This window comes from Cavenderia fasciculata, assembly GCF_000203815.1.
Source record: "Cavenderia fasciculata unplaced genomic scaffold Scf_ET2XIPL01COFD4-5, whole genome shotgun sequence".
In the NCBI taxonomy this organism is placed as follows: domain Eukaryota; phylum Evosea; class Eumycetozoa; order Acytosteliales; family Cavenderiaceae; genus Cavenderia; species Cavenderia fasciculata.
In genome coordinates, this window is record NW_004457695.1 from 2,715,175 (window position 1) to 2,729,730 (window position 14,556).

At 32.6% G+C, this 14,556-nt stretch overlaps 6 protein-coding genes across 6 annotated transcripts; 2 read left to right on the forward strand and 4 right to left on the reverse strand.

Moving 5' to 3' along the window:
- Positions 1 to 417: 417 nt before the first annotated feature.
- Positions 418 to 3,689, forward strand: fscA (G-protein-coupled receptor family protein; the record flags this gene model as incomplete). The annotated part of the gene is made up of 9 exons (XM_004356090.1): positions 418 to 420; positions 477 to 504; positions 679 to 855; positions 1,151 to 1,401; positions 1,542 to 1,620; positions 1,687 to 1,863; positions 1,938 to 2,399; positions 2,480 to 2,754; positions 2,820 to 3,689. The coding sequence occupies 9 exons, from the start codon at positions 418 to 420 to the stop codon at positions 3,687 to 3,689; spliced, it is 2,322 nt and encodes a 773-aa protein (XP_004356143.1).
- Positions 3,690 to 3,814: 125 nt separating this feature from the next.
- ucpB (mitochondrial substrate carrier family protein) lies at positions 3,815 to 4,882 on the reverse strand (the record flags this gene model as incomplete). The annotated part of the gene is made up of 2 exons (XM_004356091.1): positions 3,815 to 4,675; positions 4,811 to 4,882. 2 exons carry the CDS (start codon positions 4,880 to 4,882, stop codon positions 3,815 to 3,817), a joined length of 933 nt encoding a protein of 310 aa, XP_004356144.1.
- Positions 4,883 to 6,359: 1,477 nt separating this feature from the next.
- Positions 6,360 to 7,927, reverse strand: DFA_08657 (ADP-ribosylation factor; the record flags this gene model as incomplete). The annotated part of the gene is made up of 5 exons (XM_004356092.1): positions 6,360 to 6,674; positions 6,736 to 6,775; positions 6,846 to 7,080; positions 7,115 to 7,165; positions 7,594 to 7,927. 5 exons carry the CDS (start codon positions 7,925 to 7,927, stop codon positions 6,360 to 6,362), a joined length of 975 nt encoding a protein of 324 aa, XP_004356145.1.
- Positions 7,928 to 7,976: 49 nt separating this feature from the next.
- On the reverse strand, positions 7,977 to 8,912 carry DFA_08658 (uncharacterized protein; the record flags this gene model as incomplete). The annotated part of the gene is made up of 1 exon (XM_004356093.1): positions 7,977 to 8,912. One exon carries the CDS (start codon positions 8,910 to 8,912, stop codon positions 7,977 to 7,979), a length of 936 nt encoding a protein of 311 aa, XP_004356146.1.
- Positions 8,913 to 9,079: 167 nt separating this feature from the next.
- On the forward strand, positions 9,080 to 11,011 carry DFA_08659 (uncharacterized protein; the record flags this gene model as incomplete). The annotated part of the gene is made up of 3 exons (XM_004356094.1): positions 9,080 to 9,136; positions 9,230 to 9,357; positions 9,577 to 11,011. 3 exons carry the CDS (start codon positions 9,080 to 9,082, stop codon positions 11,009 to 11,011), a joined length of 1,620 nt encoding a protein of 539 aa, XP_004356147.1.
- Positions 11,012 to 11,197: 186 nt separating this feature from the next.
- DFA_08660 (uncharacterized protein) lies at positions 11,198 to 14,527 on the reverse strand (the record flags this gene model as incomplete). Its single annotated transcript, XM_004356095.1, has 4 exons — positions 11,198 to 12,033; positions 12,109 to 12,651; positions 12,735 to 13,439; positions 13,519 to 14,527. 4 exons carry the CDS (start codon positions 14,525 to 14,527, stop codon positions 11,198 to 11,200), a joined length of 3,093 nt encoding a protein of 1,030 aa, XP_004356148.1.
- Between the last annotated feature and the right edge of the window lie 29 nt (positions 14,528 to 14,556).

Here is a 14,556-nt window from a genome sequence, read left to right on the forward strand (position 1 = left end):
GTGTGTGGGGGTGAGATATATTAATATAACTTTTGTGTTCTTCTTATTCTTCTCGAGTCGTCTTATTTATAGAAAGTGTCAGAGGGCTTGTGCAAAAAAGGATAAAAATTTAATTTAATTTATGTTCATTTGTTTTTCCCATTCTTGTGCGACTCGAGAACTATTGTTGTAAAGGTGACTGTTGTTGGTCGTCTCTTCCGAGTACATTGTTGTATTGTTGACGTCAGTTACAAGTCATTTATCAAAATTTTATCTCTATTTTGGGATATTGTGGTGATATAATTAATTATCTTTTTTTTTAATGGAGGTAATTTAATTCAATTATCTTTAGTGAAGAAATTGCTTCGCTCACCCATCAATCATCAACTAAACACATAGAATGTGTATGGGTATGGGATGATCGCTCTGCTCTAATGTATGGTAGGTAGGGTTAGCCCTTCACCTTTCCTTTTATGGAGTTCTTTGATCTTTTGTAGATCCTTTTACATTATAGTCGTTATGATGGTAGGCAATAAAGATACATTCTACAGAGATAGAAGAAAGAGGAGGAGCGCCCCGGAAATTCCATTACACCCCCCCCCCGTCTCCATTTAAGAGAGATTACAATTGCCTCTTAAGGGTCATGAGATATGGGGACAGGTTGGTCAGCGTGCCACGGCTATTTATATTTACGTTAAGGGGTTTCACGTGACTCTTTGTTCGTCGAATCTTTGGGGATCAAAAAAAACAAAAAGGTGAAGATTTATGACGAAGGTGAGGGCAGGGGCTCATCCCCTCTTGCCCCACCACCCTCAAATGCCAGAACGAACAAAGATATGTTTATGTGCATCCCCTCATTGAGAGGGGGGTATTTGTGTACAAAGCAATAAAGAGATTCACACAACAAAACCCAACCCCAACTATTAACATCATGGTAGCAGGATTTTTTGTTAATCGCACAGCAAGAAAGTAGTTAGTTTTTCTTTTTCTGGTTGTCAATGTTGTTGTTTAGAGATGGTTGGTGTTGTAACACTTTGTAAAATTGATCACTTTCCTCAACTACAAATATTATTCTTTTTTTTTATGTACAAATAGATAGATAAACGAGCGAGAAAAAACAAAGAGACAAGAATGATCAACAAACCAACAACCATCCTATTTTATTTATTAGTTGCTGTTTTGTTTAGTTCAACAACATTGGCTCAGGATGTAGTGACAGACCCCATTATTGATTTTGGTGCACGTTGTGAAGTGATTAACCCTGCTTCTCAATGTGTTCCCTATTTAAATTACACCAATGTATTTATTGGCAATGGTACCAACCAAACATACATTGAACAGATAACATCAGATGTATTATATCAATTATTGTTGGCGCCAACAGAGTGTCAGGTTCCTGCCATCTCTTTAACTTGTTTAGGTGTAAGTATTTAAACAAAAATATAAACCGCGCGGTTTGAAGATCAACAAACTAATCGACCAAAAAAAAAACAAAAAAAAAAAAATATCACTATCATAAATCTACGCGTAGGCCTAACCATTCATTGTATCATATCATATAGGCATATAGACAATGTAATTCAATTGAACATTCAACACCACAAATCAATATAGCATCACCTATTTGTTATTCTCAGTGTGGTAAGTTAAAACTCAGAATTCTTTTATGATACATGCCATATGTACTAACAAATCTAATCAATTTAGATAAAACATATCAAGGATGTCATGCATTCTTTGAAACATTTGGTATACCATTTTCATGTGATGGCACGACCAATGGAACAGTCGATTTCCCAGTCATAGGATTACAATATAATTTTAGTCAATATAACGCATCATCTGATGTTGTTATACCTTGTAATATAGAATCAACAACAAACGGTAAGTTTAAGGATTAAATTATTTAATTAAATGATTAATGATTATTTATATATTAATTTACTTTTATCTTTTAGCAAATATCACAGATTGTCCATTAGGATTACAATATGTACCAGAGGATAAAAGAGATGATAAATTAATTAATTTTATTTCAGAGGGATGTGCCATTCCATGTCCATTCAGAGCACTGTCAGACAAAGAGTATGATATTACACCACCGACCAAAGCAGTCATTCGATACTTGTCTTTGATAGCTTCAAGTATTCTATTGATCGTTTATGTGGTCGTTCCCAATGTTATTACACCAAGAATGGAGTGTATCATCTACTATTCTCTGGCAAGTATACTTTTCACAGCGTCTTCGTTTATCGAGTCGTCCGAAGACCATTTCGAGTGTGGTGATGGTCTCTATCGTTACAAGTACCAATCCGATGTATCATGTGGTATAAGTTATTTCCTTTTCCAATTTGGTGCTCTCAATATCATCTTTTGGTGGGGAATGATTGCTTATGATTTTTATGTTACAACTCAAATTAGTATGTAGTAAAAACATATCAAAGTATAGTATTCTTTTCTTTTTGGCTAACCTTCCTTTTTCCCTTCCTATTTTTTTTAGAGAGTATAGCAAATTTTTGGAGATTTAGAATTGGACTTTGGTCCACATCTGCTTTATTAGCAGCAATACCATTAATGGGTGGACAGGTGGGAGCTCAAATTTCAACGGGTAATTGTTGGATCTTGACCAATGACACTCAACTTTGGCAATATCTTACTTTTCTCGTACCTGTTTGGATCGTCTTGCTCGTCATTACATTCTTTATGATGGCTTCACTTTTAAAAGTTTACAAGTTTTATAAAGTTGTAAAAGATAAGAATTTATTATTTTTTAATGTATGTAAAGAAATCAAGAAGATGAATGAATGAACTTAAATTAATTAATTAAATATTATTTTTAGATTAAAATGATTTTAGTATTATTATATGTAGTATTGATATCAATTTTCTTGTTATTTTATATGGTTTATTTAAATGGTAGAAAACATATTTATTTGGATATTATATCAGATTATATCAAATGTATTGTCGCCAATAAGAATGACTTGACAAAATGTTCGGTGGTGTTTCCCGATTTCGAGGTTAGATATGTTTGTACGATTACGTTTGGATCGTTGGGTGTACTTGGATTTATATCATTGTTGGTGGATACTGGCAATAAACAACTGTTTGTCACATCGAGTAAGATTATCTATGTCATTAACAAGTTCTTGGCATTCAAGCAATCGTTGACCAATTCATCGACCACTTCATCGATATCAACTGGATCATCCAAGTCGCCGGCATCGGCCAGCAGTGCCAAAAACACCGCGCCATCTTCACCATCTTGGTTACAAGCTTCCAAACAAAACAAATTACAACAAAATAGACAATCAATGAATATCAACATCAGTAAAATATTAAATCAACAAAGAGTTAATTATATTTCAACAAGTGAATCAAATCAAAATATTCATCAAATTGAAATGGATCAATTAGACATTAATAATAATAACAACAACAACGCATCTGATGATCCAAATAATAATAATAATAACAATAACAATAATAACGAATTAGGCAACATTATTTTAAATAATAATGACGACAACAACAACAACAACAACAATACGGATAATAATAATAATAATAGTAATAATAATAATAGCGGTAATCATGAAATAATTAATAATAATAATAACGATAATACTAATAATAATAATAATAATAATAATAATAATAATATTAATGGTGACATTAATAATAATAATAATAGTAATATTGACAATTAATTATTGTTTATATGATATTTTTTTCAACAAATAAAATAGGAATCATTTTTGTAACACAAACAAGTGGAAAGTGAAAGGATTAATATATTAGTAGTATTATTTATTATTATTATTATTATTCAAGTTTAGATTGGATTAATACCACCAATCTTTCTTAATTGTTCATATACGATAAATGTTACAAGAGAATGAGGACCAATTCTCAACCAATTAGGGATGAATCCTTTGTAAAGACCCAATGGACCTTCAGCTTTAAAGGTCTTTGTGAAACAATCCAATGTTGAAGTGTAGAGAGTACCAACACCCCTAGAGTCAACCGGTTGGTTCATGATACGTGTTTTCACCAAATCAACTGGTGATGTGAATGTTGCAGCCACCAAACCAGCACCTATACTACTGATGGTATGAGCCAAAAAACCTTCCTTGGCATAGCCAGCATCGATGAGTGTATGTTTAATATGATCGTATGAAGATAGTTGTGAAGCAGTCAAGAGAGCAGCACGTTGTGTAGTTGGTACAGTTCCCTTGTATAGGCCACGCCAACCCTCCTCTCTGACAATCGATATGAATGCAGTCGATATTGAAGTGTATCGGTGTTGCCCAGACTTTGCTTGCATTCTAACTTTGATCAAATCCGATGGGTTGGCAATACAAGCACCAACACTACCAGAGATAGCACCACTAATGATCTTTGACAACAATGTAATGTTGCCAGTTTGTTGATCGACAAAGTTATTTTTGATCAAGTCATATCCACCCATTCTAATGGTACTATACGATGCCTCTCTCAGGAGAGATGGTGATAATCCTTTATATAGTGCTATGATTCCTTCATCTTTGATAATTTGGATGGTTCCTCTTGTAAATCCTTTGTAATGCATTGCAGCAGTTGCTTCACCACCTGCAGCAGCTGATGCTATATTTCCTTTTGCAATCAATTCACCTTGTAATTGTAATCTTGTTTTAATTACATCTATAGGATTTGTCTGTGTGTTATTATAAATATATTGTTGTAAATGTAAGTGTTATTGATCATTCATTCATTCATTCATTCATTCATTCATTCATTCATTCATTCCTTCCTTCCTCGACTACACTATATATAGATAGGTTTTACATACAACACAGGCAGCAGCCATACACGACAAACCACCATAAAGGAATCTATGTGACATTAACTCTTCCTTTGACATCTTTGTCTTTGTGCTGTTTATGGAAGTTTAAACTAATGATGTTGACGCATTGGTATAAATACTAGTATGAGTTGGAAGAAGGATTCTACGTTTACATTCAAAAAAAAATCACAATAAAGAAATTTTATATTAAAAAATAAATCTGTGAGAGGGTGGGTCTTTGAAGAGTAATCACCCATACATTGACTTTTTTCATCAGTCAGAGAGATAATTATATTACATACTTATAAATAAAAAGGGTAGATTATATTCACAATGAGATTAGAGTCAGTCTTTTATATTATCTGATGTACATTTAAATAGAGGTAATAATTCAACAACACCAGCAGCTTGTTTGTATTTTTAATCACATACAATTGGTTCAACAACAACAACAACATCGTCAGCAGCAACAATGTAATATTGGTCAACAGAGTAATAATTGTGTTTATGTATTGTTTGTATTTTTCAATCACACCAACCTTTTTTTTTCTCGATACCAATCTACTATCAATCAATCATATAGTAGCTCCTGTATCGATGACGGCTTTGAGGTGGCTGTTATACATCTCCACGTTGATGTACAACAGTTCTTTTCCTTTAATTAGATTATTTACTTGTATACCCGGATCCATTAGTGCCCTTGGGAGGGTAAATGGTCTCCAGGTCCTTGCGAAATTTGCAAGGGGTTATACTACACTCTTTCATTTGCTTCTCGCAGCCATAGCATTTCTTTTCTTTGTATAGTTTCACAATTACATATTTAGCTCTGTATTTGTCAGTTTCTTCGCACCTCATCACCCATATTGATAAAGTAGTTTTGTGAGAAATTGAAAGGATCCATTAAGAATTCATTGGAAACTATTTCTCCTCTGTTAATATTTCTACCATCCATATGTGTCCATTCCACTTCATAAATCGAATGATGAAAACGTTTTCACCTCAATACAACTTATTTTCAATATTTTGGAAACAATTCCCAATAATATCTTTATACACTACACATCTACCATTTGTGTTCCAATTTAACAGGTAATACTCAAATACATAGTTTTCATGCTGACAAATAGTGTTCGTGGGTCCAGCGATACCTTTCGCGGTGATAGCACCCTCTGCTTGGTGGCTTGAGCTGTAGGATATCGCTGGACCGCGTATCATCCAGAGCCGTTGTAAATATGCTCTCTATATAGCTCATTTCAAGGTAAGTAGATATATCTACAACTGATGCTATTTACAACCCAAATCACTTTTCAAATATTTATTGATCTAGATTTGATTTATATAAATATATTGTTGTTATTCTATTATAAAATGGCAACAATAGAGTAATAATTGGTTTATAGATGGAAGGAAAACCTAACACATGTTAAAGATGACTAATCATTTATATATTTATTGATTAATCATTTGAAGGAGGAGTATATTTACAGAAAAAGGTTGTTGTTGGTAATTTACCAATGGTAAAGGGTATGTGAAAAGTTATATAGATATCTATAAATTATTTTGATTGATTTTGAAGAGTATTATTTAACCAATCCAAACCTTCATATATACCATCACCTCTGGTGGCAACAGTTGATTGTATGTACCACTTTCTAGATCTGAGTTGTAGCAATCCCAGTTCTTCTGCTATTTGGGATACAGACATTGCATTGGGATGGTCCATTTTGTTGGCCATGACGAGTAGCACTGCATCTTGTAATTCTCTATCATTTATGGCATTCATCAATTCTTTTGCTTCCACTACTCTTTCTCTATCAGAAGCATCAACTACAAATATAACTGCTGCTGCTCCTGCATAATAATGTCTCCACTAAAATAATAATTAAAATTAGTACAAAAGAAGATGATTTATAATAATATAAACGACATACAAGTGTACCTCCAACATCCCAAACTGTAAAGTTGACATTTCTAAAATTAATAAATCAATTAATTAATTAATCAATATGAAACATTAAATCGATAGATCAAACAAACATACTTAAATTCAACAGTTTCCAAATTAAAACCAACTGTTGGAATGGTGGTTGTTGCAACTTCACCAAGTTTCAAACGATTTAATATAGTTGTTTTACCAGCTGATCTCAGACCAATCATCAAGATACGATAGTTTTTAGATTTTCCAAAGTTTGATAATAGTGAATAAATTAATCCCATGGGTTTTGATTTATGTTGTTGTTGTTTTAAATAAATGTAGAATAGATTGTAGTAGTGATCTTTGTTTTAATAAATGGTGTCACGTGTATTCACTTGGTGAAATGGGAAGATGGTTCAAATAATAGTAGATATCTAATGACTCGACTATAAATAATAGTGTAATGCAGTGAATATTAGTTGTTGAGTATTTGATAGTGATTGTTAATTCAAAGAATGTTGATGATTCATCGGTCGACCAATGCAATGTTTTCTAAAACTTGAGACTCAAAAATTAAAAAAATAATAATAATAATAATAATAATAATAATAATTATTATATTATATATTATATATGCTACTTGGATTTAAAGTAAGTAACTTTTACATTTACAACATTTATAATTTATTTTGTATGTTTTTAATCTCCTTTTTAGTCCATAATTAATTGTACATGAACCGAAGAAAATCAAAAAGAGATCTTTTTTGTTTCTTGATCATTAGACTAGGTGTTTTTGATTGGTCTTTACCAAAAACGAGAAAAGATTGTTGGTACTTTAGATCATTTTTGTTTTCTTTTGTTTGATGAATGATACCACCAAAGAATGGGTACCCACCTATCACCATGATTCTAGAGTGATTTCGTTCAAGTCTTCTAATACCAATCTGCCAGTTGTAATGTTTACTTTGGTTGGTGATAAATAATTGTTCTACTCTTGTTTGGTTGATAATTTCATCGAATCGTAGTTGAGGTAAAAGTCGTCGATCTCGAAGGAATTGTATAATAGTACATTTTAAAATTCGAATGGTTGGTGGCAGTATTTGGTGTATCGGGTTATTTTGTAGAGTTGGATCATCTTGTCCCAAAGAAATTGAAATTGAGTAGATTGGAAGTCCCTTGTTATTTCCAATAGCAGGGATTGGTTTCATGAACAGTTGGAGTTGGGTGAGGTTTGAAAGAATGGATGGGTTTGTGAACTCAATATTTTTGAGTGATAGTCGGTGGTACTCCACTAACCAAAGAATAGGTACCACCAGTTTCATTATCGAATATAAGATTTTCGACTGTAGGTGGTATAAAATCATCGGGTAGAGGTAGACCTTCCATACATATTATTTTTAGAGTTTTCAAACAAGAGAGAGGTGACAATGATACTTCTTTAAAGTCTTGTGCGTGAAACATCATTGATAAACTTGTCAACCCTAGTGGAAGGGTTTGGGCGAGATGGTAAGCATCAAAGTTGAGATACTTTAGATTGGGTGGGAGGATAAGTTTGGCCTGTGGTCCTGATGGGAAGGATGATCCCTGTTGAAAAAACCGGTTCCATCCACTCACCCATAACTTTAGACTCTGTAATGAGTAGAGATTACCAAGATTCAGTCTTTCATCTTCCAAGTTGAGATTAATAGACCGTACTCGAAGGTCAAGGTAAACAAGGTTTGTAAGCAATGAAAAGTAGTCTGAAGATGGTAGGCATTGAAGATCGATGGTCAGAGATGTTATACCAGAAAATTGACATTGAAGATATTGTGAATCTTTCAAAGATGTATAATCTCTATTTATAATGCACTTGCATTGAATGGCAAGTGATGTTTGTGAGGTGGTGGCGGTGTCACGTGACAGAAGAATCTGATGATCATCTCCAAGTTTGAAATTGCAACCATTGCATGGGAGTAGTTCCACACTCTTGGATTGGTCTGCTGTTACATCAGATGGTACCTTAAGCAATCTTTCAAATCTTTGAGTGACTACTTTATGATTTGTTGTTGATTTGAAATTATTGTATAACTTTTTACATGTTATGAGCAGACCTATCACATCTACATTATCATCGATTTGATGGATGATGTTTAAAAGTAATAAGTTGGGTAATGATGATGTGATGTAACAAATAGTTGTTGAATTATCTTGCATCGCATATTTATTTATTTCAAACGAAAGAAAGAAAATGGTTTGATTAAAATTCGACAAACAAATGACTTTTTGTTCTTTTCGATGTTATTTTCAGATTATTATTTATTTATCTTCTTCTTGGTATTCATAATAATAACAATAGAAGAAGAAAGGAGATAGTTATCATCATGTCATCATTTCTTTCAAAAAAGAGTTGGCATGTTTCAAAGATAAAGAATCAAGAGGTATGTAAATAAATACATGATATCATCAGGCTTGAAACTAACAAATAACTATGTTATTATATCTATCTATCTATCTATCTATCACAACAATAGAAACTATGGAAAGCAGAACAAAAAGATGAGGATGAAAGAAAGAAGATTGAAGAACTCAAAAAGGAGAGAATGGAAGAGGATCAAGTCTATGAACTTAGACAAATGCATTCCACAGCTATAGGTTCAAAGTAAGTTACACTACCTGACAATAATAGTCGACTAGTTGGTTTATTTATAAAAACTTTTAGTAGAATAGAATAGTAATATATGTATTGTAATGATGATTATAATGGCAAAGATTATTATTATTATTACTCGCTACTGTAAATTTTCTGTTGATATATTTGATTGGTACAACTGTTGTGATGTTAATAACCTCTCTAACACCTTTTATTGATATATTTTAGGAAAGCTGAAAGATTGGATTGGATGTATGATGGAGCATTTGGTCTAACTCAACAATTGATTGAAAAGAAAGGTGAATCTGAGTCATCAGCAACGAGTGATCTTCTTTTGGGAAAGAGAATTGAGGAGAATTCACAAGACAAGGAGATGAAACAATTGCAATTGGTTCCGGGTGCATTGTTTATGCCCTCGAGTAACAACACTGTAGCTCAACAACAAGATGCAAAGGCTCGTCTTAGAGAGGACCCAGAGGCAATCATCCAACGTAAACAACAAGAGGCACTCAAGAAAATCCTTCACAATCCAGTGGAAATGAAAAAGATCAACAAGGAAAAGGAAAAGGAAACTGAAAAGATCTTAAAGAAACTTAAAAAGAAAGAGAAAAAGGAGGAAAAGAAACAAAAAAAGGAAGAAAAGAAAAGAAAACGTGAAAATGGTGAAGACAATGATGTTGATGAAAAGGATTCCAAGGTGGCACAAGATAAACGTGAAAAAGATCATGATCATGTCAAACAAGATACATCCTCTTCTGAAAGAGATTTTAAAAAAGTAAAGGATGAACATGGAAATGGAAATGATGGTCGTAGTAATGGTAGAGACAATGGAAGAGACAATAGAGACGACAGAGATTATGATAGAAGAGACAATAGAGATAATGGAAGAGATCATAGAGACAATGGAAGGGATAATAGAGACAACAGAGACAACAGAGATTATGACAGAAGAGACAATGTAAGAGATAATAGAGATAACGGTAGAGACAATAGAGATAGTGGAAGAGACAATAGAGATTATGATAGAAGGGATCATAGAGACAATGGAAGAGATATTAGAGATAATGGAAGAGACAATAGAGATTATGATAGAAGAGACAGTAGAGACAATGGAAGAGATAACAGAGATAGCGGAAGAGACAATAGAGATAGTGGAAGAGACAATAGAGATTCTACAAGATACCAAGACAATGGTAGAAGAGATGAAAGAGACTATCGTGATAGACGTGATAACAGAGACTATGATAGAAGGGATAATAGAGATTTCGATAGACGTGATCGTAATGGTTACGAAAGAAGAGATCATCGAGACCATGACATCTCTAGAGATCGAAACTATGACAAAAGAGATTATGGAGACAGAAATAATCAAAATAATAATAATAATAATAATGTAAATAGTAAACCAAAAATGTCAGAAGAAGAAAAGCAAAAAAGATTAGAAGAAATGCAAAACAATGCATTGGACAGAGAAAGAGAAAGAAAGGAAAAGATTTCAAAACAACAAGAAGAAACGGCCAAAGAAAGTCATCAACCAAAATCTGTTGAAAACAGAGGAAAGACATTCTTTGATGACATTAACAAAACAGTCTATGGAAATACATCTATGGATGAAAGAATGAAAAGAAACAAATTTTACCTTGAAAAAAGTAATAATGAATAAATAGATATTAAAAAATATTTAAATACACAAGTTAATTTTAGTGGACAAGATTAAATGTGTTCAACATACAATTTATTAAAAAAGTTATAAAGTTATTATTATTATTATTATTTGGTTGGGGAAAATAATTATTATTATATTATTCTTTGTGTAATGCATAATTTTAAATTAAATGTGGTTTTGTTCTTAACGATGTTCTTTTTCTGACAATTCCATTCTCAATTCTTTGTATTTCTCTTTGAGGATTGCGAATCGGGAACGTTCAGCTTCAGCAATCTTTTTGACTTTGGCCAACTCTCTATCCTTTTGACAAGTTGATTTACATAATCTCTCGATTTCCTGTAACTTGAAATTGATAATCTCGGTTGGCGACCCAAAGAGAATGTTGGATCTGTCCGAAGTGGATGGACTCATAGAGATGGCAGCAGTTGTTTTTGGTGAACCTCTAGTATGGTTGTTGTGATGGAACTGACTAGTAAAATAAGAAGAGAGGTATTGAAAGGTTGGCGAAAGACTATTTCCAGCGCTGGTCAAATCTGACAATGAACTGATTGATCCTCTTCTATTTGCGCCACTTGGAATACATATAGACGATGAAACAAGATTTGAATTGATTCTATTACTCGATTCAATCATTGCATTTGGTGTAGTTATACTTGCTGTTGCTGTAGTATGATTATTATTATTATTCGAAATATTATTATTATTATTATTTACATTATGATGATGTCCTTGATGATAATGATGATTATTATTATTAAATAAAGGGCCATTATGATGATGGTGGTGATGATGCTGTTGTTGTTGATTTGAATGTAGTTCATTACTACTATGATTCAAACGTTTTTGATCATTAATTTGATGATATTTTGGTTGTTTAAGTTGTAAATTTTCATCACAGTATGGTGACAATGATAGATTTTGATATTCATTTAAATCTCCCATCTCTATGAATACAGAATCCAAATCAAATCCTCTTTTTGTTTTTGTTATTTCATCATAATTTAAATCTTTTAATAATTCTAAAATATAAGAAAGGAAATAATGTTAATAATTAAAATATTTTCAAAAATTGATTAACCATATAGTTTACATACTTTTAATTTCTTCTTTTAATTGATTTGCTTTAATTCTTTCTTTTTGAGCACGAAGAGCAACTTTGAGAATAGCATCTTCTTTTTCTCTTACTTCTTTTAATGATCTTAATTGTAATGATTCAACTTGACGACTTTCATCTTCCAACATTAGTTTTAATTCGCCAACCTTGTTGGAGAGATAGTTGGTGCGCATCATTTCATATTCAATAATGTCCTTGATACGTCTAATTTCTTCATCCTTTTTCTCGATCATTTTGCAAATATGGATCAATCCCTTTTTCTCTTCCGTGTGACATTTACCAAAACTAATATCGGCCAATGAATTTTTTCTTTCCAACTGTGATGCCTTGGGTGAAATGTTCAATGGCGAGGCTTTACTTGGTGATGTTGATATTGGTCGACCAGATAATCCAAATGATGATCCCAAACTACACGGTGATCCACTTGCCAATGATTCAACTGAAAATCTTTCATTTAATCTTTTTACATCAATCGCTGTATTTCCTCTTAATTGTGCGATTGATATTAATGATTTTTTTAATCCTAAAACAAATAAAATAAAACAAAAATAATTAATTAGATGAATCAAATACAACTATAGTATCATCTATATATATTTTACTTACTTGTAATTTGATCAGTATATTCCATTGATAATTTTTTTTGAGTTTCAGCCATCATTAGTAATCTACAAATATCTCTTTCCTTTTGTTCAACCTGTTTCTTTTTTGTATCCAATATGGAACTCCAATTTTCTTTTTCAGTTTGAACCAGTTGTACTAGTTCTTCGTACTTTTCGCGTAAAAAGTTGGCTTTGACCGATTGAGATGTGGTCCTTGATCGAACTCGTTCCAACTCTTCATCTTTGTTGTGGTACGAAGATACGAGGACGGATACTGACCCCTCACTCTTTTCACTTTCATGTTGTTGGTGTGGAGAATCCCAAAATGACATGGATGAAATGGGTGTACTCAAACTTCTACTGTGTCCAAGATGACTCTGATGACCAACGGATGAAGCAGTTGAAATGGAATGGTGATGTGGGTTTTGTGGTGATTGGCTTATATATGAATTCATTGGTGACTCTACTAAAAATGGTGATTGGAAAATAGTACCTTCTATAGCATTCAAAGCTGTTGATTTTTCAATAATATGTTGTTTTCTATCACCTCCACCACCACCACCTCCATTACTTGCAGATATAGGTGATGAAATAATTGAAGATGTTGTAGAAGATACTGATGATGTAGATGATCCCAATTGTGTTAGATTAGATATATTTTGATCATCATAAAAATCTTTTATATATCCTGCCAATTGTTCTTTATGATCTAAAAAATAAATAGAAAAAAAAAAAGAAAGGAAGGTTAAAATCATTTCCAGAATTAATAATTAATAATTAATATTTACCTTTAATAGAATTTAAATAGGCAATACAATCCAATTTATCCTTTTCAGCGACTCTGGTTAATCTTTCAATCTCTCGTTCTCTTGATTCGATTTGAGATGAGAGTACATTTTTAACATCTACTGCATCAGTCGTTTGAGGAGTAAATGAAGATGACGCCGAGTTATTTATCGAGGATGGTGAATTGTTACCAACATGGCTGGTTCCCGACGAATCAGCCGTCGTCGAGCTAGAAGGTCTAGATGTCGAAGGATATGATGCAGGGTTATTTGATGTCGATTTTAAGCCACTCATTACTTGTGACAATGATGATGATAACGCTGCCGAAACTGGAATTGGTTTTTTAATTTCTACTTGTTGATGATGATGATGATGTTGATGGTGATGATGTTTATGTTCATGTTGTTGTTCTAGTTGTTGTGGTTGTGGTTGAGGTTGTAATTGTAATGGTGGAAGTTGTTGTGATTGTTGTGGCGGTTGTTGTTGTTGTAGTGGTTGTTGTGGTTGTTCAAGTGGTGGTTTATGAGATGATATCTGTATCAACTCTGGTTCTTTAATTAATCGATCAACTGTAGTTACAGAATCACTACTTTTACCAAGATGTAGTGTATTATTGATGCAGGGTTGACTATTCCCTAAAACTGGTTGATTTTCTTTTTTTAAATTGTCGATTGCTTCATTACCATTGCTGTTATTGTCGTTGTTGGACGATGATGACGATGATGAAGATGAAGATGATGATGAAGATGTGGAAGATATTGAAGATGAAGATGACAATGGAGTTGAGATATTTGGTGGTAAAACAAAACCTTTTGTCACACTGTGATGTGAAGAGTTTAGATTTCCTAAAGCAAATGTTAAATCTGGACTACAAGATGTTGAATATTTTTGTGGCTGTGAATTATTATTATTATTATTATTAGTAGGAGATGGAGTATTGGTTTGATGATGATGATGATGATGATTCTTATGATTAGTTAAAATTGATGGTGAACTGGTTGGATCTTCCATAGTTTATATATACAAAATTGGTTGGTTCC